General features: G+C 40.7%; 2 protein-coding genes across 8 annotated transcripts in view; one reads left to right on the plus strand and one right to left on the minus strand.

Annotated features, from left to right (window-relative positions):
- SLC35E2B (solute carrier family 35 member E2B) lies at positions 1–15,874 on the minus strand. Of its 4 annotated transcripts, none has more exons than XM_075520895.1 (9): positions 15,728–15,874; positions 9,307–9,835; positions 8,441–8,576; positions 7,189–7,316; positions 6,198–6,318; positions 5,776–5,829; positions 5,073–5,145; positions 4,212–4,357; positions 1–3,022 (listed from the first exon to the last, which is right to left on the minus strand). In XM_075520895.1, the coding sequence occupies exons 2-9, from the start codon at positions 9,629–9,631 to the stop codon at positions 2,776–2,778; spliced, it is 1,230 nt and encodes a 409-aa protein (XP_075377010.1). In that variant the 5' UTR covers positions 9,632–9,835; positions 15,728–15,874; the 3' UTR covers positions 1–2,775. The 4 variants fall into 4 exon arrangements, with proteins under 4 accessions (XP_075377010.1, XP_075377008.1, XP_075377009.1 ...); XM_075520893.1 differs by lacking the exon at positions 15,728–15,874 and adding an exon at positions 15,358–15,496; XM_075520894.1 differs by lacking the exon at positions 15,728–15,874 and adding an exon at positions 14,793–15,075.
- Positions 15,633–22,845, plus strand: part of LOC142418701 (uncharacterized) — a 14,119-nt gene continuing 6,906 nt past the window's right edge. For 3 of the 4 annotated variants that reach the window (XR_012778373.1, XM_075520898.1, XM_075520899.1), the window contains exons 1-5: positions 15,633–15,773; positions 16,104–16,176; positions 17,135–17,288; positions 20,223–20,368; positions 22,001–22,177. Coding sequence is in view for 3 of the 4 variants with exons in the window: in XM_075520898.1 (XP_075377013.1) it covers positions 15,754–15,773; positions 16,104–16,176; positions 17,135–17,288; positions 20,223–20,368; positions 22,001–22,177 (570 nt within the window). In the remaining variant the exon portion in view is untranslated. The remainder of the gene's footprint in view (positions 15,774–16,103; positions 16,177–17,134; positions 17,289–20,222; positions 20,369–22,000; positions 22,178–22,845) is intronic. The other variant, XM_075520900.1, reaches the window with a different exon arrangement.

Raw genomic sequence — 22,845 nt, forward strand, 5'->3', positions numbered from 1 at the left:
ACATTAATTCAGTGCGAGAAGGGTAATTCCTGAAAAGGAAAATCCAGTGAGAGCACACAGATAGAACTTCACACCCTTATCGTTAAAGTGGTGAAGTTACTCAACCATCACCAGAGATTACAAGGCAACAGATGACACGAAAGGTCATAACGTGCAGCTACCTTATTGTCCATCCGTCGTTTCAGCTGGGAAATAATGCCATTTTAGAAACACATTAACTGCTGCAAGTAACACCCAACATTTGCAAGTCTGTGTTCTTCAGCAAGGACTTGTGATACTCCAGGAATTCACGTTTTAAGGCAGACATGCTCTTTCTATAAGAACATCGTGACAAACGTAAACCAAACAGCGGGCAGTAGCTCTAGCTCACAGAGCGTGTCTGGATCAGCGCACGAGTATCAGCGGTGGGGCTGTGAGGACGCCAGAGAAACCCCCCTCTGTTTCAAGAGCAGACTTTCCGGAAGAAACGGGGCAGTGCTACTGCCATCACACAGAGCAATCGCAAGGCAGACAGCTGGGGTGCAATACTGTAGGGAATTCTTAACATGGAAAAAAATGGTCCTTGTTTACCCGACAGGAACAACGGCAAAGGAGAATTACTAGTATGACTGGAGGAAGACAAGGTCTTACAAGTGGACAGTAAAGAGGGTGGTTTGTTTAATCTAATAAAAAAGGCCAAGAAGACTGCATAAAAAAGTACATAAGATCAACACTGTGAAAACAAACCCCTAGTAAAACCCCTAGTATCATGCTGCCAAGGAACAGGTGGGGCTAAGCCAGCCACTAATAAGCTTAGACACCTGTTAGAAATTACAAGCTCCAAAATCCTCACAGCTGTTTGGTTCACAGAAAGTTTTCCTGCAATAGGAAAGGCAAAAGCATGCTAGCTTTTAAAATGAAGCTTGATCAGTTGATGAAGGGGTTTACACGAGAACAGAGCTAGGCAACCAGAAAGCTACTTATATTTCTGCCTTCCAACAAGAGTAGAAATATGATGCAAATCAGACTTTGTCGTCTGCCAAATACACTGAGATTTTCAAAAGCATAACTATGAAAAAAGAAAAAAAAAAAAAAGAAAAAGAGCTCCACCCCATAGTCCACAGCTTTTTGTAAAAGTGACAGGACTACAAAGAAACAAAAAAACCCACAGACATCACATGTACAATGATGAAAAAAATTGACATTTCCCTCCCACTCAAATCTTCAGGGAATATGCCCCAGGCAACCAGTCATGTACAGGCATGTACCCTGAAGTAAGCCTAAAACAAAACAAGCACACACTATTTAAACAGAAGACAGGCTTCTTTGGAGAGACTGTCTTGGGAACACATTTTTGCTTGCTGCAGGAATAGTTTGCTAAAGCTAACGGAATACCTCGCAAGTGGGAATGCAAGCATGAGCTTAAATTTCACAGGAACTCCACTGGTAACTTCCTATTAGAAGTTATTTTTACCATAAAGACCACTTTATTCAGTCTTCTAATGCCATGCTACAATCTTTCGGAACAGTGGCAATTATTAAAAATCAGCTTATTTTAATACTTAATGTAATTTTGTTACCAAAAAGTCCATTTGAATGGTTTTGTAGCTACATGCACTTTTTTGCCAAAACTAATTACTAATACTTAATTTTTTTTCATTTTTGAAAGTTAACTTTTAAATCTTTGATCTACCACAAAACAGAATTTCCTTAAAAAAGAAAACCTTTTAAAAGCAGTAGAAATAAAGATTAGCCTCAGCTTATGGTTAACATTCCTCCCTTTAGTGACCTCTCTTCCATCTGTCACAGGTACCTCCGAGATTCTTTACGTAATCAGAAATGACACAAATACTTTGCACATAGGTCACAATTATAACCCTGAGTTTCTAAAAGGCAGTATTTTGTTGCACTCTTAGAAATAATACAAAAGAATCGATTTATTTCCTCATGACAGAAATATATAATAAAATGCAAGAAATTAAAATATTAAAATGGTTTCTTATACAAATAGAGAGATTCTGCTTCCTTTATCACCAACATTTTTCAGTGTTTTTTACCTCTAAGCAACTGCAAATATTTAATTCATTACTCCATTTATACAGTGTATGTATATGTGTGTATACTTGCATGTCAATATTGTCATACACAACCAGGATGCAGTATTTGCATGTTAAATTTTAGTAGGAAAAAAAAAAGTCACTTTTCATTCTTAGCTTTGTAGTCAGGAATAGCTGCTCATCACTGCTTTGGGGCATGGACTCATTTCCATGGTTTACTTCAACTAAACATAGACCAAAATCAGTCGTTCGTTGGAGAGGAAGGGGGTTCCTTTTTCCAGCTCTACAATGCACACAAATGATGGAGGACGCAGAGAGCCTAGAGTAACAAACACCTAGGAATTTCAGTTATGTGCCAATTTCATTCCACTGCAAGCAAGCAGAATACAGTGATGGGTCATGTTTTCACATTATTTTGATGGGTAGGGAGAAGGGAATTGTTTTCCCACAAGACACTGATGTTCTTTCTGCAATATAGGCTTGTATGTTATTTGCAGTCGAGGAAAGACGATAAAGCCCGCATTTACCACATTATATGATACTAGGTCCTCTGGTATATCAGTTTCTCAGTAAATCAAGGCTTACTGCATTCTTCCCATTGTTTTCTCTCTGCTTCAAGTCCCAGGCTTGACCTGCCATGAACTCAAAGGAACCAAATCAGCATCAATAGTTGAAGAAACCACCACTTTCAGGAGGAGTTCCTTTGAGTTACACTAGGTTGGAAGAATAAATGGCCATATTAATCATATGGTTCCAAATCCTTGGAAATTAGTGGCTCAGTATCTTCAGTCGTACTTTGTGCGGATTGCGGGGCTGCAGCTGCCAGGCTGTGTATAGTCTCTTGCTGATGCTGCTTTGCCTTGTTATATAGTAGAACTCCAATTGTCACTAGAACAGTCCCAATGGCTGAAAGGCTTGTGATTTTGTTACCAAACACAATAATACTTAGCCAGATTGACAGCGCATGCTTCACAGTACTAGCAACACTGGAAAGGAATATAAAAATTAAGGCCAAAGAAAGCTTTCTCATATGCCACACACAACCGTGCTTTAATGTAGTGGGACCTCTCTGTTTTGCTTGCTTTTTAAACACCAACTCAGATTCCACTTTTCCTCCTGAAGCTAATACCATAACCAAATTGCCTGTGTATCGGCACTCGTATCATTACGCTTATCTTAATTTTAGAGCTAGTATGAATAATTCACCTCAGGTTTTTGTTTTCATCGTTGCTTTAAGTATGCAGTACAGCATTAGCAATTCATTTCTAGCTACACAGACATCCAGAAAACACTAACAGAACACTAGCAACTTAACTACCATTTGTGAGTCTTGCTGCTACTATTCAGGTAATATAGCATTATAACCTGAAAAGAATCAATATCTAAATCATACCAATAACACTATAACAAGTTGTTAAGAAATTTTATATACATGTAAACATGAATATATGTTTTTACATCCTGTTATGTAGAGAAGACTAACAACTTCAGAACAAGCATGTATGCAACAGTGAATTGTCACAAGACTGTAGCTTTTCAGGGACACCTGAAAGTATAAGACAGCAGAAGCCTTCAGAGTTTAGGACCAGGATTACCCCACAGGCCCTAGGGCTAGTCATATAAATGACCGATTATCGAATCAGAATTGTGTAAGAGCCTAACAAAGCTGCCAATAACTGACAACGTAGGTAGAAGCTGTCTCTAGAGAACACGCATAATTCAACAAATACAGCTTCATGTGCTGATGTCATGCTTCAGAAAAAAGGAATACAGAGCTGATTGCTCATATTCTGTACTGCACCGAGATCTATATAGGTATTGCCTTATCACTGAAGCAAATGGCAGCTTAAACGTTGGATCTAGGGTTTTGGTGAATCTGTTCAGTCTCATTAACCGGCTTTAAGGAATGGCTGTTAAACCTGAATACAATACCCCTCCTAGTAAATGTGAGCACAACAGCATGGGTCAAATGCTGCTCTCCTCACACAGTTTTCTCCTCACACAAACCACAGAGTTTTGGTCATCTGGATGTGACAAGTTTTCTTCTTAATTTGATGCATTTATATTATTTATTTCTTTGCACAATACCTTTACTGCCTAGTTCTCAAGCAGCAATACTGAGCAAGAAAAAAAAGAAAATCAAATAGTGTTCTTGACGTGAAAACACAGTTTTACCTGAAAGTCACAGGAGAAATTTTTCCCATCAAGGCATAGGCTGTAACACTTTGTAGGTGGAACAAGACTCCATCTATTAAGAGAAGTACGACAACATCTTGGTTGTAGCTGAAGCTCCTCCCACTCTTCCCAATCACAGGCACATCCTAAACAACAACAAAGAGGACTTTGAGAGTTTAGTTTATAAGCAAATCTAAAAGTGATTTTCAACCCAACCCATTATTATTATAAGCAGATATAGTTTTACATTTAAACTTCAGCAAAACAAAACCCAAAACATACAGGACATTTAGATCCTACAAATTTTCCCCCCAAAAGAATATATGAGAAAACCAGCTCTCATCTGACTGAATTTTCCAGTGCGTTCAGCCTGCCTGTGAGATATTTTCTTTTCTGAACACTGATGCACAGCAATGAAATGCCAGAATACGAAGGATACGTATTTAACCTGATACATCATACTTACTTCAGCTCAATTTTGCTTTCAGAGAGTTTATATTCCTGTGTACCATGTGAATAGCAGCAAAAAGTCAACAAATATTTAAGATGTGGTTTTCAAGTCTTTATCTAAAACTTTAAATGCTCTTAGACAAAAAAATGATTTGATCTCAAAAATCCTGAAATAAACTCAGGCTTTCTGGGTCACTTGTTAACTCATGTCTATATTAAATTATTTCTTTGAAAATTTTCTTTTTTTTACCTCCCCCCCAGTCTCTTGCAACCTTTAGATGAAATGCATTTCAGGGTGATTTAAAAAAAAATGAGAAGAATGAAAAGTAAAAATTAAGATTAACCTTAGTTGCATATTGTGCTTACAAGTCAAAAAGAAAATATAAATCAGTCTAAGTGAATTCGAATTACCATGAAAAATATCCAAGCTGGAATAAGCATAACCACTGCAGCAGCACTTGTGTAGAACTGAAGCTCTGGGGCTCTACAAAGGAGGAAAAACAATGATTAAAGTGATTAAAAGCTTCCTTTCTTAGAGCTGAAGAAAACTGCATCATTATTGTATTTACAGATATCAAAAAGTAATAAAAGCCATCTATCAAGCTTTGGGGACAACAAATTCAGTAATCTTTTGCAAAGATAGTGTTTTGCTGTTTGTGTTGACTGAGATAGACTGAAGATAAAAGGCACAAGTTTTCAAGACCAAAACTACCATTTAATCTTGTGGGAAAATACATATATATATAGCTATATATATAGGTATATTTTACCACAAGATTTTACTCCTGTCTCGCATTTCATACTTAAAACATTGGGCAAGTTCTAAAGTTCGTTTCTGCATGCCTAATAGCATTAAGGGATGTTTTATGATTGCAGAATAAGGACTTATTTCTGGATATGCTGAGAGTTTTAGCCTATTATGAGACTCCGTCCTACTGCAGTGGGACCTGAGCATAGAGGAGTTTTCTTTCGCTGATAAAATGATTTAGGTTAAAGCTGTCTGTAAACAGTGTGAGAAAAAAATATCCTGGTGCAATATAATCATAAATATATCGTTTCCTTATGTAGCCCAAAGTCCATCTATAATCAAACTTGAAATATTTTTAATACTTACGAAAATCTGTATTTATCTCCACTGAGTAGTTTTTTGGAAAAGACATTTTGCAAACTGGAAAAAAAAAACCACCAACACCATTTATCTGTATTTTAGCTATGACAAATAAATCAATCCATGACAAAGACAGTTTGTTTCCCTTAGATGGGTAGGTATGTTTCTACACATTTCACGTTCTACACATTATGCAACTACAGAAAGGAGTTTGGTCTAACTCCTGTAGACTAACAGAGTTGTACTATTTTTTAATCTCATGAATGCTAACAGATATGATAGAGAAACCGTATCTTCTGTTAAAAATAAATTTTAAATACCCACATTTAAACGTGGTGTACAAAAACAACTACAGGCAACAATTTTCTTCAATCTACCAATAAATAAAATTCTTTTATTCCACATATGCAACTACCATTATGCCTTACCAGTCCATGATATTAGTAGACAAAGCTGCCGAGAAACCTAGAATGTTGAAACTGATTTCAGTAGCTGTACATAGAGCTAGCCCACCCATAACAGGAATGAGAGAGAGATTAACCAGCAATCCTGCAAATGAAAAGAAAAATTTGAGTTTAATTACTGTACTTCTAATCACATGTATCAGATAATACAGTTTTTGAAAGTTTAAATTCCACCTTAACTTCTTTAGTTGAAAGAAAGAGCAACTTATTTGACTGGATTTTAAAGTACAGAGGTTCTAAAGTGAGATCTCGGACAACAGCATGGTGCTCTTGAAAACAATATAGACATATACTCACTGATAAAAGTGTCTCCCTTGGAGAAAGAAAATGGACTGATGACTGTCTTAGTGTCATCTTTTTCACCAAATGACAAAAGAAAATTATAGTCTCCCTGTTTACTCTGTGATTGAATTACTCTTCTTCCTCTGGCTTATTTCAGCCTTTTGCCGTTTTCCATCACAGAGCAATCTATACGTGGCTTCTGTATTACTCCTATGACATATAGGTGGTAACAAGCAAAATCTCTTCAAGCAAACAGCACGCAATTGCAAGTGGAATTGCAATGAAATTCTATTGTGGCAAGGCAGTTGTTTGGTTTCTTGTTGGGCTTTTTTTTTTTTTTAATCACAGAGTGAACACAGTGAAGAAATTAGAGAATTTTAAATTCTGAGCAGCAAGCTGTCCTTATAAGAAGGAACACACTGAACTTCAGTTATTTAAGGCTGCAATAATATTTTCTTGACAGAAGAATAACTTCAGAGCAACAATGCCCTTACGCAGCTGCATTAAAATAAATCCTTTTTTACTTTACGTACTCTACTTATTGTGTTCAAACAGAATGATTCTTCCAGCTGCATTTACTATATTTTGGTGGTCAACTAAGTAACAGCATTACACAGACACACCAAAAAAAAAAAAAAAAAAAAAAATCACATTTCATCAGTGAAGTACTTACCAGTGTATTCTCCCAATATCATCCGAGACATGATAACAGTAAAAATAGGTGCAGAGCTTTTAACAGTTTCTGCAAATGAAACTGCCACATTTTTCAAGCTGACAAGACCCAAGACTACGGTTGCAAATCTGTAATAGAAGAACACGTGAAATTAAGCAGAAAATAAAATAATGCTTTAAGAGCTACTCTTAGACATCTAGCATAAAAAAGAATTGCATTATAATTTCTCTAGGTTATAAATTTGAGCTGCAGTAACTAAGAATATGGACAGGTGTAGCTGGCAATCGAGTTATCAAATCTTGGTAGCTTGACTGAACTGCAGTAACTGATCAGCTGCACACCTTTACTCCACAGCACCTGCGAGGTGGAACGTGTCAGATCTGTTTCTTTCTGGTTTGGCTTAAACATTATTATTTATTTAGCACAAATGAAGGCACCCTTGGGCAACTGGGCAATTTCTATGGATGCACTTTGTTTCCTGGACTTCTAGGAAACAAAGTTTACTTTTTAAACCAAGTTTCAGATGACAGTGTTTTAAGCTACAATTTTCAGTAGGCTCAGTTGAAAAAGTTAGTACAATTCTGCTGATAAACAGTAATTCACCAAGGAAATGTTATCATTTGCAGTTATCCATCTTTGGTGTAAATTAGGTACACTACATATTTACCATACTTCAAACCATGAAACTGAATAACAGGGTGGCAGAGTTGTTATGATAAAGCTACTCTGAATTAATTTGAATCCTGTTATCCCTTACCACTTTGGCAGTGTAGATGAAATCCAATTGTATGTTCTTATTCTCCCCTAGACCACAAACTGATACCATCCCAGCACAAACCGAATACTTGCTTTTTAAAAGATAAATGTTAATAGCCTGTATCACTTTTGAGGCAAATTGCTGGAAAAAGTGAGGGAACAAAGCAACTTCATAATAAATATGAGTACCCTAAAAAAACATCACCTCAAAAGAGAACAGGAAGAAAGTAAATGGAAAGAGAAGTATGTTCTGAAAGAAGCTAAATGTGATGGGAAGCCAAGCTAGCCAAAAAACTGACATCTGGAAAAAGGAACATAGTATTTAGCAATAGGAAGTAAACCCAAAATTATCTTGTGATTTTTTTTGGGGAAAGGTGACTATTCCAAACGCTTTCCAGTCAAGAATGAAAAGGAAGAGAGCCAAAAGTACAGCTTCCGTTCAGAAGAATGCAACAAAGCAACCAGATAGATCTCTAGGAAATATTTAACCATTTACCTCATTAATCCAACAAACAGCATTATCATGATGAAATTGGGTGGATAAGAGATGCGTGTTTTGTGTTGATACAAGCAGCATGGAACAAACATTTTTATACAGCCAATGAAGGTGGTTGAAAGCATTTGAACAGCACCTAAAGAAAGATGAGAGGAAAAAAAATAAAATCAGAAGATGATGGGAACATGACGAATCAAGCAACATAAGAAAATTTCTTAGACAAATTTATGTGTAGTACTTCTAGCAGTTAAGAAACATGGCAATTACTGTCTAGATTTTATGAATTCTCACAAAAGCCCTTTACTTCTACATCTACCAGCAAGGTGGCAGAATAAAACAAAGGTGGCATCCACCTATAAAATCCGGTTCACAGATGAAATGCCCTTTGTTTCCCCCTTTAAAAAAAATAAAAGGAATAAGCAGCCCATTGGATAACAGAGGTCACACAAAGGCAACTTTTGCAATTCTACAGATAAGCTGAGATTAATAGCTCTGAAGACTATCAACAACTGACTCAATTTTTTTTATTTTAAAAACTCACACTACCCTCCAACACAGAAAACAAAAAATTACATTTTTCTTTCCAGCTCTTAGTTCTCAAACACCATCTTACAGCTCCTCCATGAGCAAAGTTTCACACCATCTTTCAGCAAGTGGAGGAAAGGACAGTGTCAGAAGCCCCTTTACAGGCCGAGCTCAACTCATGAGTTCCCAGCCCCAAGATCCACCCCCCCCCATCTCCTAACTGGGATTTTTTCACTTCAGTTGAACCATTTTGTCCCTCAACTTTATATAGGAGGATCTTGTATCTCCTTTATATAGGAGGATCTTACTGGAATTAAAGTGTAAAAGAAAGGTAGGGTTACCTAGCATGCTGGGCTCTCCTTCCAGTAATGAAAGAATGTATTTGTTAAGGAAGAGAGTGCAAAAGCTGAAGAAAAACCACAAAGTGAGGTAGATGAGAGCATGAGAGTTCCAGATGCCCAAGTCCGACTCAATGACCGTAGTCTCCGTGATAGTTATTTTCAGAACGTTCTCCTCTGGTACACTATCACTTCTAGCAATTACAAATTTTTCACTCCTGTTAGCAAAGAGCAAACCCAAATGAAATAGTGATTTTCCCTTTGGCTTTTCTTCAAGGGGGGCAGGATTAGGTTCCTCTGGTGTCTGAGCACTTGTCACAGTCGACATGCTGACATTAAGAAATTAATATCTGTCCTTAATACAAACCAACATCGACGTAGCACAGAACAACACTTCGACGGAACAAAAATATCACGTGATTAGTCTTTCATCTCCCATGGCCTGAAAAAGTGTACTTGGTCCTCCAAATAACATCTTGCATAAAAATAAACTTCACATGCTTCTTCATGTGGTCTATTCCATTTTTTCTGCCTAAGAATGAAAAAAAAAAAAGAGAAGGAAAAAAGCATGTAGCTCTGAACGTAATGACATTTTAAATCCTTAATGCAGCAAAGATACCACATTTCACCTGCAGTTTATGAAAGATAAAAAGACTTCTGTAGCTTATCTTTCAGACTGGATTTTGCACTCCTAATATCATGATACCAAGATTAAGTACTAAGAACTTATCTAAGGGAGATTTTTTTTATTCTGAAGTAGCATGCACACACACAAAAGATTTCATGTGTTTCTAAGGTCTTTCTCTTCTAAAGCACGTCAACACAGCCTTTTCCATTGTAATTAACTCCTCTTCAAGATTCTTTAATCTCAGTCTAAGGTCTTCTTATAACCACGCAACAGAAAAATCTTCATAACCCAGACAATCTGGGCAGGAGCCTGTACCCTTAGTACTAATTAACCTGTTACCATCTTGAGTCAAAGTGAGCCCTCAATAATCAAGGACTATAACTTCCAGTAATCATAAACACAGTTATCCCGGTAACTATGAGATCTAGGTCAACAAAGTAGGAAAATATGTCCAAGAGCTCTCCAAACAGACTTGTTCTCTATTTAATTACTTGTTAATAATGCAACATTACTTATTTTGCCACTGCAGAACTGTTACAGCTTACAATTCAATATTAGTACTTGCAATAATCCTTACAGCCTTTTTAAAAGATCTGACAGAAAAAGGCATTAAATAGTTTGCAGCTAGAGCTTCCTCCTTTTACAAATTACATGAAATGTGGCAAGTTACAGTAGAAGAGTACAGAGAATAAGAAAAACAAACTGTGACCTTTATTCTTCTCAAGTCGCATAATGTTAGTTAGCATCACAATGCTAAAAGATTCAAAGTCTGTATTAAGAAAGAAAGAAATTGCACCTGAGCAGCTTATCTGCAACATTAACACACTATTGGATTTATTGCTTTCTATTTTGCAGTCTGTGTTTTATGAGCAAAAAATAGGATTAATCAGACAAGAATAAAATGACGGACAAGACCTCTTTTTCTCCTCAACGAACAAACAATAGGGGAAATTAAATTTGAAATACTTTTCTCCAGAAGCACATTTGCTGGATAGACAAGATGGTGGACCTTACACAGTTAAAAAGTAATTCTTGGCGGGGAAGTTAATCACTGGACATCTTGGAAAAGCTGTCTGAAATGAGATCGTAATACTACAGTGCATGAAACAGCGGCAGCACAAGAAATAATCAATGGCAAGCAAAAATACAAGAGTTGTAACAAGAGCTACTGCACCTGCCCTGATTTTGTTAGCATGTGAACAGGTGAATACACTGTTCTCTTCATGCTTTTTTAAATGTGGCATCTCAAAATAAATCATGAGGAGGTACTAAAGAGTTAAGTATATCCTGTCAAGTTTCCATATCCTAAACAGCAGCTACTTTACACTGAATTTTTCCATTCCTCATGTTCTCTATTTCTGCTATTACAGCTACGCACAGAAGGTTTCCATCCCTATCCCCTTATCTCTTTCCATTTTACCAGGAAATCAGCACACTGGGGTAACAAGACCCTCTGACACACTCGCGTTACACCGTAAACTTGTGTTAACCCACTTTAAGACAAAATTTGAAGGAAGATATGCATTCCTTAAGTTAATTTGTTAAGAAAAACGGATTCTTGACTCCTCCTCCTTTTTCAGGTCTTAAAAAAAAATACCCCTCTACATTCAAAACAGTTAGTTATCACAACTTTGCTAATACTTCTTCTGTTTATACTACTCAATTAAAAACAAAAGCAGTTAAGCACAACGAAACTCCCACCCTCAGCAGCACTGCAATATCATATTTGCTATCACTGATTTCACACATGGTCAGAAGCAGAACAGCAAATAAGACCAAAACTACTCCCCTAAATTACTGACCTGCTGTCTTAAATCAACTGGAAAGTCTTAAATGAGCTGAAAGAGTTCTCCATCTGGAACTAATTCAGTCTTCCTCCCTTAAGACCAACCAGCAGCTGATGTTTACCAATAGATGAAAACGTGGCAGTGGTTGGTAGACTGTTTCTCTTGGATTACACACAAACATTCACTCTTCCAGCTCACAAGAACAAACAGCATACAGTGCATTTTACACTCTCTCTTGTATCTTCTCCAACTTTTAACTACATTAGCAATAAAAACGTTGTATTAAAGGTGGAAAAAATATGGAGTATAAGCTTTGGGAGTCTCAAACAAATACTGACTTACAAGAAATAGCTAATTACTAATTCAACAACTCGCTAATTCCTTAGGCTTTAAGACATCATATTCATAAGACTACCTGCATTCAAACTCCTTTTCCCTTTCTACTCAGAGCAGTTCAAAATTTAATCAGAAATACATTCATTTCAAACTTAAAACAGAAGCAGAGAAAAACCTTTTCTCAGAAGACTTTGAAGAAAATAAATGAAGATATTATCTGCTTGTGGTTTTAAGCATCTAGTTTTAATAAAAACCATTACTCTGCCCTCAGTTTTTAACAGAGTAGTCACACTTGGTTTGATTACTAAATTGTTTACACTATTTTCTATTGCATGCAAGTGGCCTCCGTGGGAATAAACATCGTTTTGCTGCCAGGCAGCCTGCACAAATATATAGAAATGATGGCTATCTGGTACAGTGCTGTTGTGGAAATGGTGTCACAGCTTAATGAACATTTTGAATTAGCACCAGCTCACAGCTTCTGAAATAAATAACACCCCCTTCGCTCACTCCAACTACAATAAGTGGTTTTGTGGACACGTGATAGAGCAAACCAGGGAAACTGCTCCTCCTGGACATTTAAGGCTGCAGGGAAAAGGTCACTCTTAATCCACACCGGGATTAGGACACATCATCTATGCTTAATTCACACCAGTACAGTTTAACCTCATCACTATAAAAACTGTATGTCTATGTGGATCGTTTTCCACAGGTCTCGGAAGAGAAGAAACACCAAGTTTTGCAAAAAAATAAAATGCAGAAGCAACACGCTTTAACGAGAACACACACACTGCATTTTTACATTAGTTCTTCCATAAGAAACGTTTTGCAAAGAAACTATAACATTCCACACTGATGTCAAGTGAATAAAAGAGAGAAAAAAACAAGAAATTGACCTCATGTAAAGTTTTACAGCAGTACAATTTTCTAGCACAATTTAAAAGCGAGCAAAATCAGTTTTCCTCCTCTGGTGAAGGGGAGGTCTGTGTCACACCCCCCTTCCTCCAAAACTGCAGAGATGTGAGGGGTGAAGCGGCTGGTGAAAATCCAGCTGCAGGCGCTCAGCAAGGCCATAACAGGGCCCTGACAGTCCCCACACCTGGCCTTCACTGAGGCTTTCTGCAACAGAGCTACAGATCAGATAAGGGCAGCCAGCCGAGCTGTCTTCACCAAGGCTAACACCACCTAGTCATCTTCTTTAAAAGTAAGCATAAAGTGAGAAAATTAAGAGTTCTTTCAGAGCCATATTTGATTAAAAAAAAAAAAAAAAAAGAGGTAAAACCAATTCAGATATTGTATCAATAAGATTATCACTGACACGTGTCAAAAATCCTCATAATAGTATTCACTTAAACTTTCTTTTCATGAGAAACTGCAGTTTTAACCCTAATTTTTAAGAAATTGTCAAAAATAAAAAGCCAACAATATCACCAGAGTTCAATACAACCAGAGTCTTTCCCTAGAATTGAAGGAATAAAATTGTTTAAAGACAACATATATACAGCAACGAGACAAAGCAGTCATGTGAAAGAGGAAATAGTGTCTTTTAAAAATTACATATACTATACCAAGACATGATTTATCTTGAAAATAAAGCATAGCATTTCCAGCACTACAGATTCTGTGTTTTTTAACTACCTATTGCAACCCTGATTATGCACAGAGTCCTTCACGATTCTTCCACAGAGCATACTAAATTTTTTTTATGATCGAAATATATTCATTGGCAAGCATCTATCAGGTACTCCAGCAAATTTACTACAAAATTCTTCTGTCATGCAGCTCACCTCCAAACTGATACCTTGTGGTCAGAAGCTCTAATTATTTCTTAAACAGCTAAGCAGATTCTGACAGTCACCACTACGTGTATGACACCAACAGTTTCTTATTGCATTTGTTTGTCTAAGACTGCAAGTGCTCTGGACTTTGGAACGATCACCATCTAACAGCGAAGACAACAAGCCATTGCTACAGCTTTTCTGACCACCTGTTGGTACCTATATACAAAGACACACTTTCTTTTGACAATAGCCACAAAGAACTCTCTATAAAGTGAGCTTTACACCTCGCACAAAAAAATAAAAGCGCAAAAATCTTGCAAGTGTTAGAGAAACTAAGGGTAATCTGAGAGTGAAAAAACAGACGCTTGGCACGCGAGTCTCTTCATCTACTCCTATGCAACACAGGTACCCAAACATTGCTTCCAACACCACGAACGCACAGAATTCAGCATCCCAAGTAAGCTGTAAATATTAATGCTGTTTCGCTAAATGATGAGAGCACCCAAGCTGTTTATAAACACAGACCGTAAATACAATCGCAAAACTATTAACATCTCCCATACAGAGAAGAAGATGCTAAAAGACTGAAATAGCTTAGGACCTTCTTGCACTTCAGCGGTCTTCCTAGTCACCCAGTCCTAACATCTTCCCTCCTCTCATTCAGAGCCAGCTACCACGCAGGCAAATCCCACGCGTGTTTCCGCATGCCCCGCAGCATCTCGGAGCTGACCGAGCATCCCCAACGCAGGAGAAGCGGCAGGAGCGCTGCGTATTCGGGGCTGCCTTCCCCATCGACATGCCGGGACCGCCGAGGGAGCAGTGCTGTCCCACCCCCCTTCTGACCCGGCTCCCCGGCCCAAGGACTCGCCAGAGAGCACCCCGCTGCTGCAAGGCACAGCGAGAGGAAGCACAGACACCTCCCTCCTCAGGGCATGCCGCAGCTGAGCCAGCACCTACGCGCTTTCGGCTTTGGATCCTCCTCTACCTCAGCGCCAGCAGAGCCCGGCCGCTGATTCTCCCCCCCGAGAGCCGGCCAGCGCATCACGGCCAGCCCCTGCGGGATCCCGGGCAGGCAGCTGCCCGCTGCCAAAGCCGAGGCGCTCGCTCCGGTGGCTCCCGCTTAAACCAGGCCGCGGCCCTCAGGGCGGCCGCCGCCCCCCGCCCGGGGAGCAGAGCGGAGCGGAGCAGCCGGCCGGCCCCGCCGCCGCCTGGGGCAGGGGAGGCGGGACCGCGCCGCGCACCGCCCCTGCGGGCCGAGCGGCCGGAGGGGCTGTGCCGGCTGCAGGGGCAGGGCACGGCACCTTCCCTCCGCCCCGCCGCCCCCGGCAGCCAGCTCTGCTCGGGCAGCAGCCCCCGGGCGGGCGGAGCGCCTCGGCCGCGGCGGCCCTTCTCCGGGGCGGAGGTGCCTCGGCGGAGAAGGGCCCGGGCCTGCGCCCCTTTGTCACAGCAGCCGTTGGTTTCCCCCTCACGGCGGGCGGACTGAGGTCATTGTACGAAGAAAAACAAAGGAAAAGGGGGTTACAGGGGACGCAGCTCCGGGTCACAGCCGGCTGAAACCCCGCCGAGCGCCGCCAGGCGTTTCACTCAAGGCCGGCCCCTCCACCGTGCCAGGCGGCAACCACCGGGCCGCCCTCCTCTGTCGCAGCGTCTGGCGCGGCCCCTCCGCCCGAGGAGGAGAGCGGTCGCTCGGCGGCGCGGGCAGGGCGAGGGGGAGCCCCCGAGGCGGAGGGGGAGGCGCAGGCCGCCGGCGCGGGGGGACGGGCGGCGGGAAGGAGCGCCGCGGCCCCGCCGCCCCCGCCCGGGACGGGGAAGTGACGTCCCGGCCTGCCCCGGAAGCGCGGGCGCTGCCCGGAACTCGCGCGCGGCCTCTGCAGCCATGTAGGTACCGTTACCGGAGGGGGACGGCGCCGGAGCGGCCATGGAGGGCGCTGACGACAGGTAGCGGCGGGAGCGCGCAGCGCTTGGCGCCATCGGGGAGGGAGGGAGGGAGGGAGGGAGGCCGGACGAAACCAAGCGCTGAGTGGGGGCGCCTCTTCGCGCTCCCCCGCTTCGTTACCCGGGGGGAGGTGGGGCGGGGCGGGGCGTGGGCCGGGGAGGGGCCTGGTCCGGCCCCCCGCACCCGCCCCTGCTTGGTACGGCCCAATCGGGAGGGCGGGAAGTCGTCACTGCCGGCCGCGCGGGGCCTCGCTCGCGCCCCCCGGGGGTCGGGGACGGCGTCGGTGACGGTTCCCTCTTCTCTCCCCCCCTCTCCCCTCTCTCCCCCTCCAGCGGCGCCGCAGCCCCCCCTCTGCCGAACCTCACCCCCCGGCACCGGCAGCTCATCCCCACGCCCTGCGGCCCCGTGAGTATCCCCCGCCCCGGCCCGGCCGCTCCGTGAGGGGCTTTTTGCTTTCCCCGCTAAGCGCCGTGGTCTCCCGCTGCGACCCCGAAAGAAGAAGTCGGGGACGCGAGAGCAAACCGGGTTTGTGGCCGAGGTTGCCCCTCTGAAGCCGCGTCATCCACCGGCCGCGGGTCAGACCGCCCCGCCGTTCCGGTGCTCCCTTGTTTTCAGATAGTTGGTTTGGCTTAAATAAAACTGTGTTTTCAAATAGCGAATACGTAATTCATCAACACCTCCTGCACGTACAGCGATTTCGAGTAACGTCACCAACGCGTACTCGGAGCGCAGCAATCCAGCGCTGTGTGCAGCAAGTGCCGTAGCTGGCCCTACCTCCGGGTGACTCTCCGGTTCCATGTGCCTCTCGATGAAGCTTTTATTTCCCCCGTACTGCCAACATCACAGGGAAGTAAAGTGATTTTTAGCTAGCGTGGTGCAGTTTATCTCTCTCCGTGATTTAGACTGCCGGGGGTGAATGGAAAAACCGTCTCCCAAATCCTCTGCACGTTGCTCGAATGCGTAAACCTTTCTTTACGATTTTCTGAAACGAAAAATCTCGATACGGGGTACTGGGAAAAAGTTACTCGCTGAACATCGCTATGTTTTGCGAGGTGTATACGTGGGCATTAGCGGTCTTGATTTCAGGAGGTGAAATTATAACGCTGTGGCCCTCGTGAGGCACTGAGAAAAGTCAAAGGCAGTCTGTAGGTATAAACCAGAAAAATCTAGGCTGAGATTAATTACGAAATAAAGTTAGAGTTCTCCCTTCCTTAGCAGTTTTGGAGTTTCAATTCCATTGTAAAGAGTTTCTGTTCCTTTTTCCAAGGAAAACCCTGCACTTGTGTCATTTAGTAGTGTGTTTCTTAGGAACAGCAACTAGTTTATATTGCATTACATGTTTAAAAATTTTCTTCCTTTACAGATAAAACCTTGTTCAGAGCTATCATTTCCTGTGAAGATCTACTTCTGTGTCACTATTTTGTCTCTACTAAGTGTCATAGGGCTAACCATAGAGACACTTGTGCAACAAACTGAGGAAGATTTCACCATTTCTCTTATTCAGTTAGTTGGAGTTGGTAAGAAACATACCGTTTGTATTTTAAATCAAATACTTTTTTCCCAAAGCAGTAATTAAGCAGCAACTGAAGTTTCTTATTTGTCCTGGCATGTTACACATAGAATCTTCTGCTAGTTTAGCACTGACAAGCTAGATGCTTTTGCCATTGTTGCTTTTTCCAGTAGCATTTTAGGGAAAGGACCAGTAATAGATATGGTGTCATACTGAACACATTCATGTGTGAGTAGTGTGAAAAAATATTCAGATTTTAGCAAGTTTTGCTATAATTGGCTTTCTTACTGGTGTCCCATTAGGCAGATGCGGCAATGATTTTGCTTTCAGAGAGCTGACACTTTATGTAGGATACACTGAATGTTCAGCTAGGCCCGAAGGTGCTTACCATTTCCCACTTTAATGTCTGTGCTGTAATACGCTGGGGAATTCAGAGGTGTCCACGCTCCAAGGCTTGTCATAGAACGTGCATCTCCTGACGTGAGCCGTGCTTATACCCGAGTTGTAGCTGGTTTCTTACATTGCAAGAGACCACACATACACAGTTTGAGCTGAAACAAGAAAACATTAAGTCATGTCTCTGTGTTAAGTTTCTGCAAGGATGTTGCTTCACCGGAAGTATTTTAATAAAAGAAAATAAGGACCTCATTTTTTTAAAGCTCTCCTTTTTTTTTTTTTGTCTAATAATTTTTGTCCCACTGGAAGCAAAATCCAAACTTCCTTGGATATTTCCAATCAGAACTTCAGTAGAAACTTATGCTCCTATTCCTGGGTCCATTTGTATTAAATAGAAATGAAACTTAACATAACAAAATAAATACAACTGTAAGTATTTTGGGAAGTCCTCTTCAGTGGCTTTAGCAGGTTTTGGCTGTTGGCTCGCTGGCCAAAACAGTGTAGAAAAGAATAGACTGTCTGTGGGTGTAATTACCTTGTGTAGGAGGAGGACATGCTAATCATAAGCAGTCATTGCTTTCCAGCTTTCATGCTTTCACCCAGAGGGAACAAAGACAATAGATTTGTTCCAGATTCTATAATTAGACACATACAAACAATACTTTTATTCCAATACTCTGGTTTCATTAGCAGCTTTTCACACAAGACTCAGCATACCAACAAAAACTGCAACGTTAGAACAGACCATTGGTGCCTCCAGTCGGTCACACTGTTTTGTTAGCAACCACTGTTCTGTGCTTCAGAGAAAAATGAAGAACCTTCATCCTAAACCAAATGAATCACATGGTGTTATAAATGGGGAAGCTGAAAGCATGCTTGTGAATCTATTTTCCCCCCTCCTACCTTCTGTTGATACTATTTAGTATTCTATGCTGCAACACACATGGGAAGAAGTGCACGCCTCTCACAAACCCCTAGTTTAAATCAGGAAAAATAGTGTATTTTTAACACATTACTTCAGATTTCAAAGTTTTAATGTAAACAAAAGTTGCTGTTTCAACAGATTAGTCAGTAAAGATAACGTCATTCAAGGAACACGTTAAAACCATTATTGGCTTACCTTGAGATTTTAAGATGTGTAAGCTAACCTCCATAAACATGCCAAAACCGTATGTTTTCCATAGGGTAGACAAAGACCGACAGAACTGATAATAGTTCTTTAAAAAAAAATAGATGCCCCAGCTGTAACAATCTCTTGGATTTACCAGTAGATATTAACTTGAAAGAGGGGTTGGGATTTAATTTGTTGAAAAACATTCACTTACCAAAAACAAGGGGATGTCCTTTATTTCAGAAATGTGCATATGCTATCTCTGCAAAAATCTTAATGCTCAGAAAAAAGTTTGTTTTCAAATTATTTGTACAGACTTCTGATTTAGCAGCTAAATTTGCAAAACAGGGAAATACTGTCTTAAATCTTTCAGGTCTTCCTGAGGTCATAAGCATGCAAAAAATCACATGACTCGCTTTGTAATTTGCCAATCATTTTCAGTTTTCTCAACCACTGTTAATAAAAGTGAAAAAGGAAGTTCATTCACTAGAAGGTTTGTTTAGAGAGACTGAAGTTATTATGTTACTTCGAAAACTTCTATGATGCTTTGTCCCCATGTCCCGACCTAGCAAAACTAGATTATTTGATGTCCGGAATCCAGGAAGTAGCCCTCTGGAAAAAGAAGTCTATTGTTACTTTGTTTGTGGTAAGAATTAATTAGTGTTTGCAGGAGCATCCTGTATAAGAACAAAGCACTAATTCCTGTTTTTATGAAAGGAAAGCCTTTTCCTTGTTTAACCTTTGTCAAAACAGATGTATAGAGTTCAACAGTAACTGTGATGTTAAGAGTGGTAGGTTTTGATGTATTTTATAAAAACATAACTTGGAACTTTCCTGAACCAGTGCTTTTCTGGACTACAGTTTGCGGGGTGGGGTGTTTCAAAATTTTCACAACAAAAATAAACTGTCAGGAATCCAGCCTGTCTAAGCTCAGTTCAACACACGAGCCATTTGTAGTGGTCAGAACCACACAAACAATACTGTAGAGGTATGTGTAAGAATAGTAAATTCCTTGTTAGTCACTTGAATTGCACTCACTGGGAAGATTATATAATTTCAGTTCTTTAATAAAAATGGTGTTGCTTCATTTAATTCAAGTACACTATTCAACATACTGTTCAATAGAATAACATACCACAGCTGCCAATTAATTTGGATGGCTAGTATGTTGCCATTTTCCAAGTTTTACTTCACTAGTAATTTAAAAATCTAACAAATTATTTCATTTCTTGTATGCTAAACACAGGGGGGAGTACTCATTTTAAGTATCTCATTCAGGCTCCTTGGTAAGAATAAAGATATGCCCTTGACTGAGGAGCCTAAGTTACACGGTCTTGATACTTCCATTTTGTCACCTGGATCAAGCATATTGAAAAATTGCACCATGTGCAATCCGCGTTCACCTGCTAACTGACCTTTCCTTCTCCTTCCCAGTGTTCTGTGTGTACTATGTGACTAGAGGAATCCTGCAGGAAAATCGCCAGGAGCTCATCGTCTTTGTTCTTTCCATCTTGCTAGTGATGTTTCGTTCCATTGTCAACTTCACAGTTCTCTCTGCTGAGCAAAAGCCGAAACTCCTGGTTAGTCTCCTGGCTTTAATTAACTTTGCTTTTCTCCACATCTTGGATTTGAAAATCTTAGAAGGGCAAGATACCTGTGATGAGGGCACTGATAACAGAGAACAAGCAGGCTGAGTTATTCCTACTATTGAATAATAAGATGTGCACCTCCACAACTGCAAATCTGTTTCTCTGAGCTATTCTATGGGTTTCTTTATGGCAGTATCTGAAAGTAACATAGATATCAAAGTATTTTGCTCACACAGGATTACTGCAGAACATATCCTTCACTTCACCTACTCTGTTTCAGATTTCCATCTATAAAATGACTGGCCTGAAGTCACGTAAATCTAGCCTACGAACCGAATTGGAATCGCAAGTCTATATGCAAGGACACAGCCATTAGCCCCACTGCTCCATAAGTGCAGCAGTGTGTTTTTAAGAGAGTTATGGTAACCTGCTGCAAGGAAACAAAAAGATACAATGTGCTAGGGGAGGTGCTGCTGTTCCAGATTATCTTGTTTGCATTTTGTAACAATAAAATGTAATACAAGGGTCTACGTGATACTAAGATTTGTAGTTACTTTGGTTTGCCCTGTGTCTGAGAAGTCCTTCCCTTTTGTGGTCACACATTTATCACGAATGTGAGAGGGAGGTTCCTTGCTGTGAAGTCATCCAAAAATTATTCTTTGCTAGAAGAGATGGCAACCAAGCTAGGAAGATGCAGCAAAGCAGAATTTGCCTATTCAATTTACATATCAATTGTACATTTAGTTCAACATACTTATCTACAGCAAACTGGGTTGTTGAGGTCAATAAGGAACAAGTGCCAAAGAGATGCAAATTACCTTAAGGTATGCATCCCAGTCACCAGTTTATATATTAAACAAGAACCTCAGAGTAAAGCCTGGTGTAGAAGTTGTACTGTTAAGGACTTATCTTTACTGCTATAAAAGTAACTTGGATTACTGTAACTCCTACTTCCTGAGCCAAATTTCTGAGCCAGAATAAGGCATATTAGTATAAATATTCTCATATCTGTGTAATTATGAAGGATGTTTTGCCACTTCAGCCATCTTTAAAGCAGCAGACTTTTAGTGTGAATGCCAGCAAAGTTGTGGATACAACTGAGAGAAAACCAATGTTTTCTGACATTTAGTGAGTGCAGCATTCAGAATAACCCCCTGCCCCCATTGAAATCAGCGGGGAAGATTCTTACCAGTTGGTTTATGCCATACAGGAAGCTTAGAGCCAGTCTCTGCCAAAGCAAGCTGTTTCTTCAAACTGTATGATAAAACCTCAAGCAAAACCTTGCTAAAAGTCGTCATGGTATTACAGGGAGTGCAAAGGTTATGTTTCTCTTAAGAGTTGTAAAACTACTACATCGAGGGTAACGTAAACCAAAGTAGCCAGTGTGAGTTTACAGTTATTACCAAGTGGTTGCAACAAATGGCAAAAATCATGGACTGATCTTTGTTACTTAACAGTGTGGCAAACAGTCATCTTAAATTGGTGTCTATTTAAAATGCTATTAAAAGGCAGCCTGGTTCTCCTTACTCCTTTATTCTTTTATTACCAGTTAGAAGATTTAAGGTTAAAGACTGTCCCAGTTTCGGCATGGCCAGTCACATCCTTATTTCTCTTTCCCATCAGGCCCGCTTCATTCTGATCCTCTTGGTTGGCTCCTTTGATGTGATCTGTGCCATCATCCTCATTCAGAGTCAAAGCATGATGGCCTTTCGAGTGGGTGGTGCTCTAGAAAGCCTACAGTCACAATACTTCATGTTGAACCTCTGTTTTTCCATGTTGACTTTTGATCTTCAGGCGCAGGTACAGAACTCCCTCCCCCTGGGTTCCCTTTTTTCCCTCCTATTGAGAATATCTTAGAATTAGACTAGCTGAGCTGAACTGTTAACTTCCTAGAGCAATCCTGCCTGTATCTTACTTTTTAGATAAGATTAGCTTAATAATGGTCATCTCTCCAGGTGTTTGCTATAGGGAAGCTTAGCTAAAATCAACAAAAATGAATCAATGTATATTTTATCATTGTCCTGCCCAAAAGGAAAACTGAATCTTATTTTTGGGAAGTATGTCCATAAAAACAATTGCATCCAGAAGCTCCAACCCAACATGGCCTCCTAAAATAAGAAAGATTATCACTGCACAACACCTCAGCCTACAGTCTCTTGCTTTCTGGCCATCCTAGCTATCTCCTACATTTGAGAAAATGATACTGGGATGGGAGAGGGGAGCCTGACCTAGCAGGGCAATCAGGGCGAGATAGCAACCTGCAGTTACAGATAAATGAGGTGAGCCCAAGATCTGTTTAGAAAGAGTTTGTACTTCTGTACACTACCCTTCATTCTTACTTTACTACTGTATTACCCTCTATTACCTTGTGCTTTATTTGGAGCACATCTTACTGCCTTCCCTGTTCTTCACTGTTGCTAATATGGCATACAGGGAAGTACGTCTGTCCTTGTGTCCCGTTATTGTAC

The sequence above is a fragment of the Mycteria americana genome, chromosome 18 (genome assembly GCF_035582795.1).
Source record: "Mycteria americana isolate JAX WOST 10 ecotype Jacksonville Zoo and Gardens chromosome 18, USCA_MyAme_1.0, whole genome shotgun sequence".
NCBI lineage: Eukaryota > Metazoa > Chordata > Aves > Ciconiiformes > Ciconiidae > Mycteria > Mycteria americana.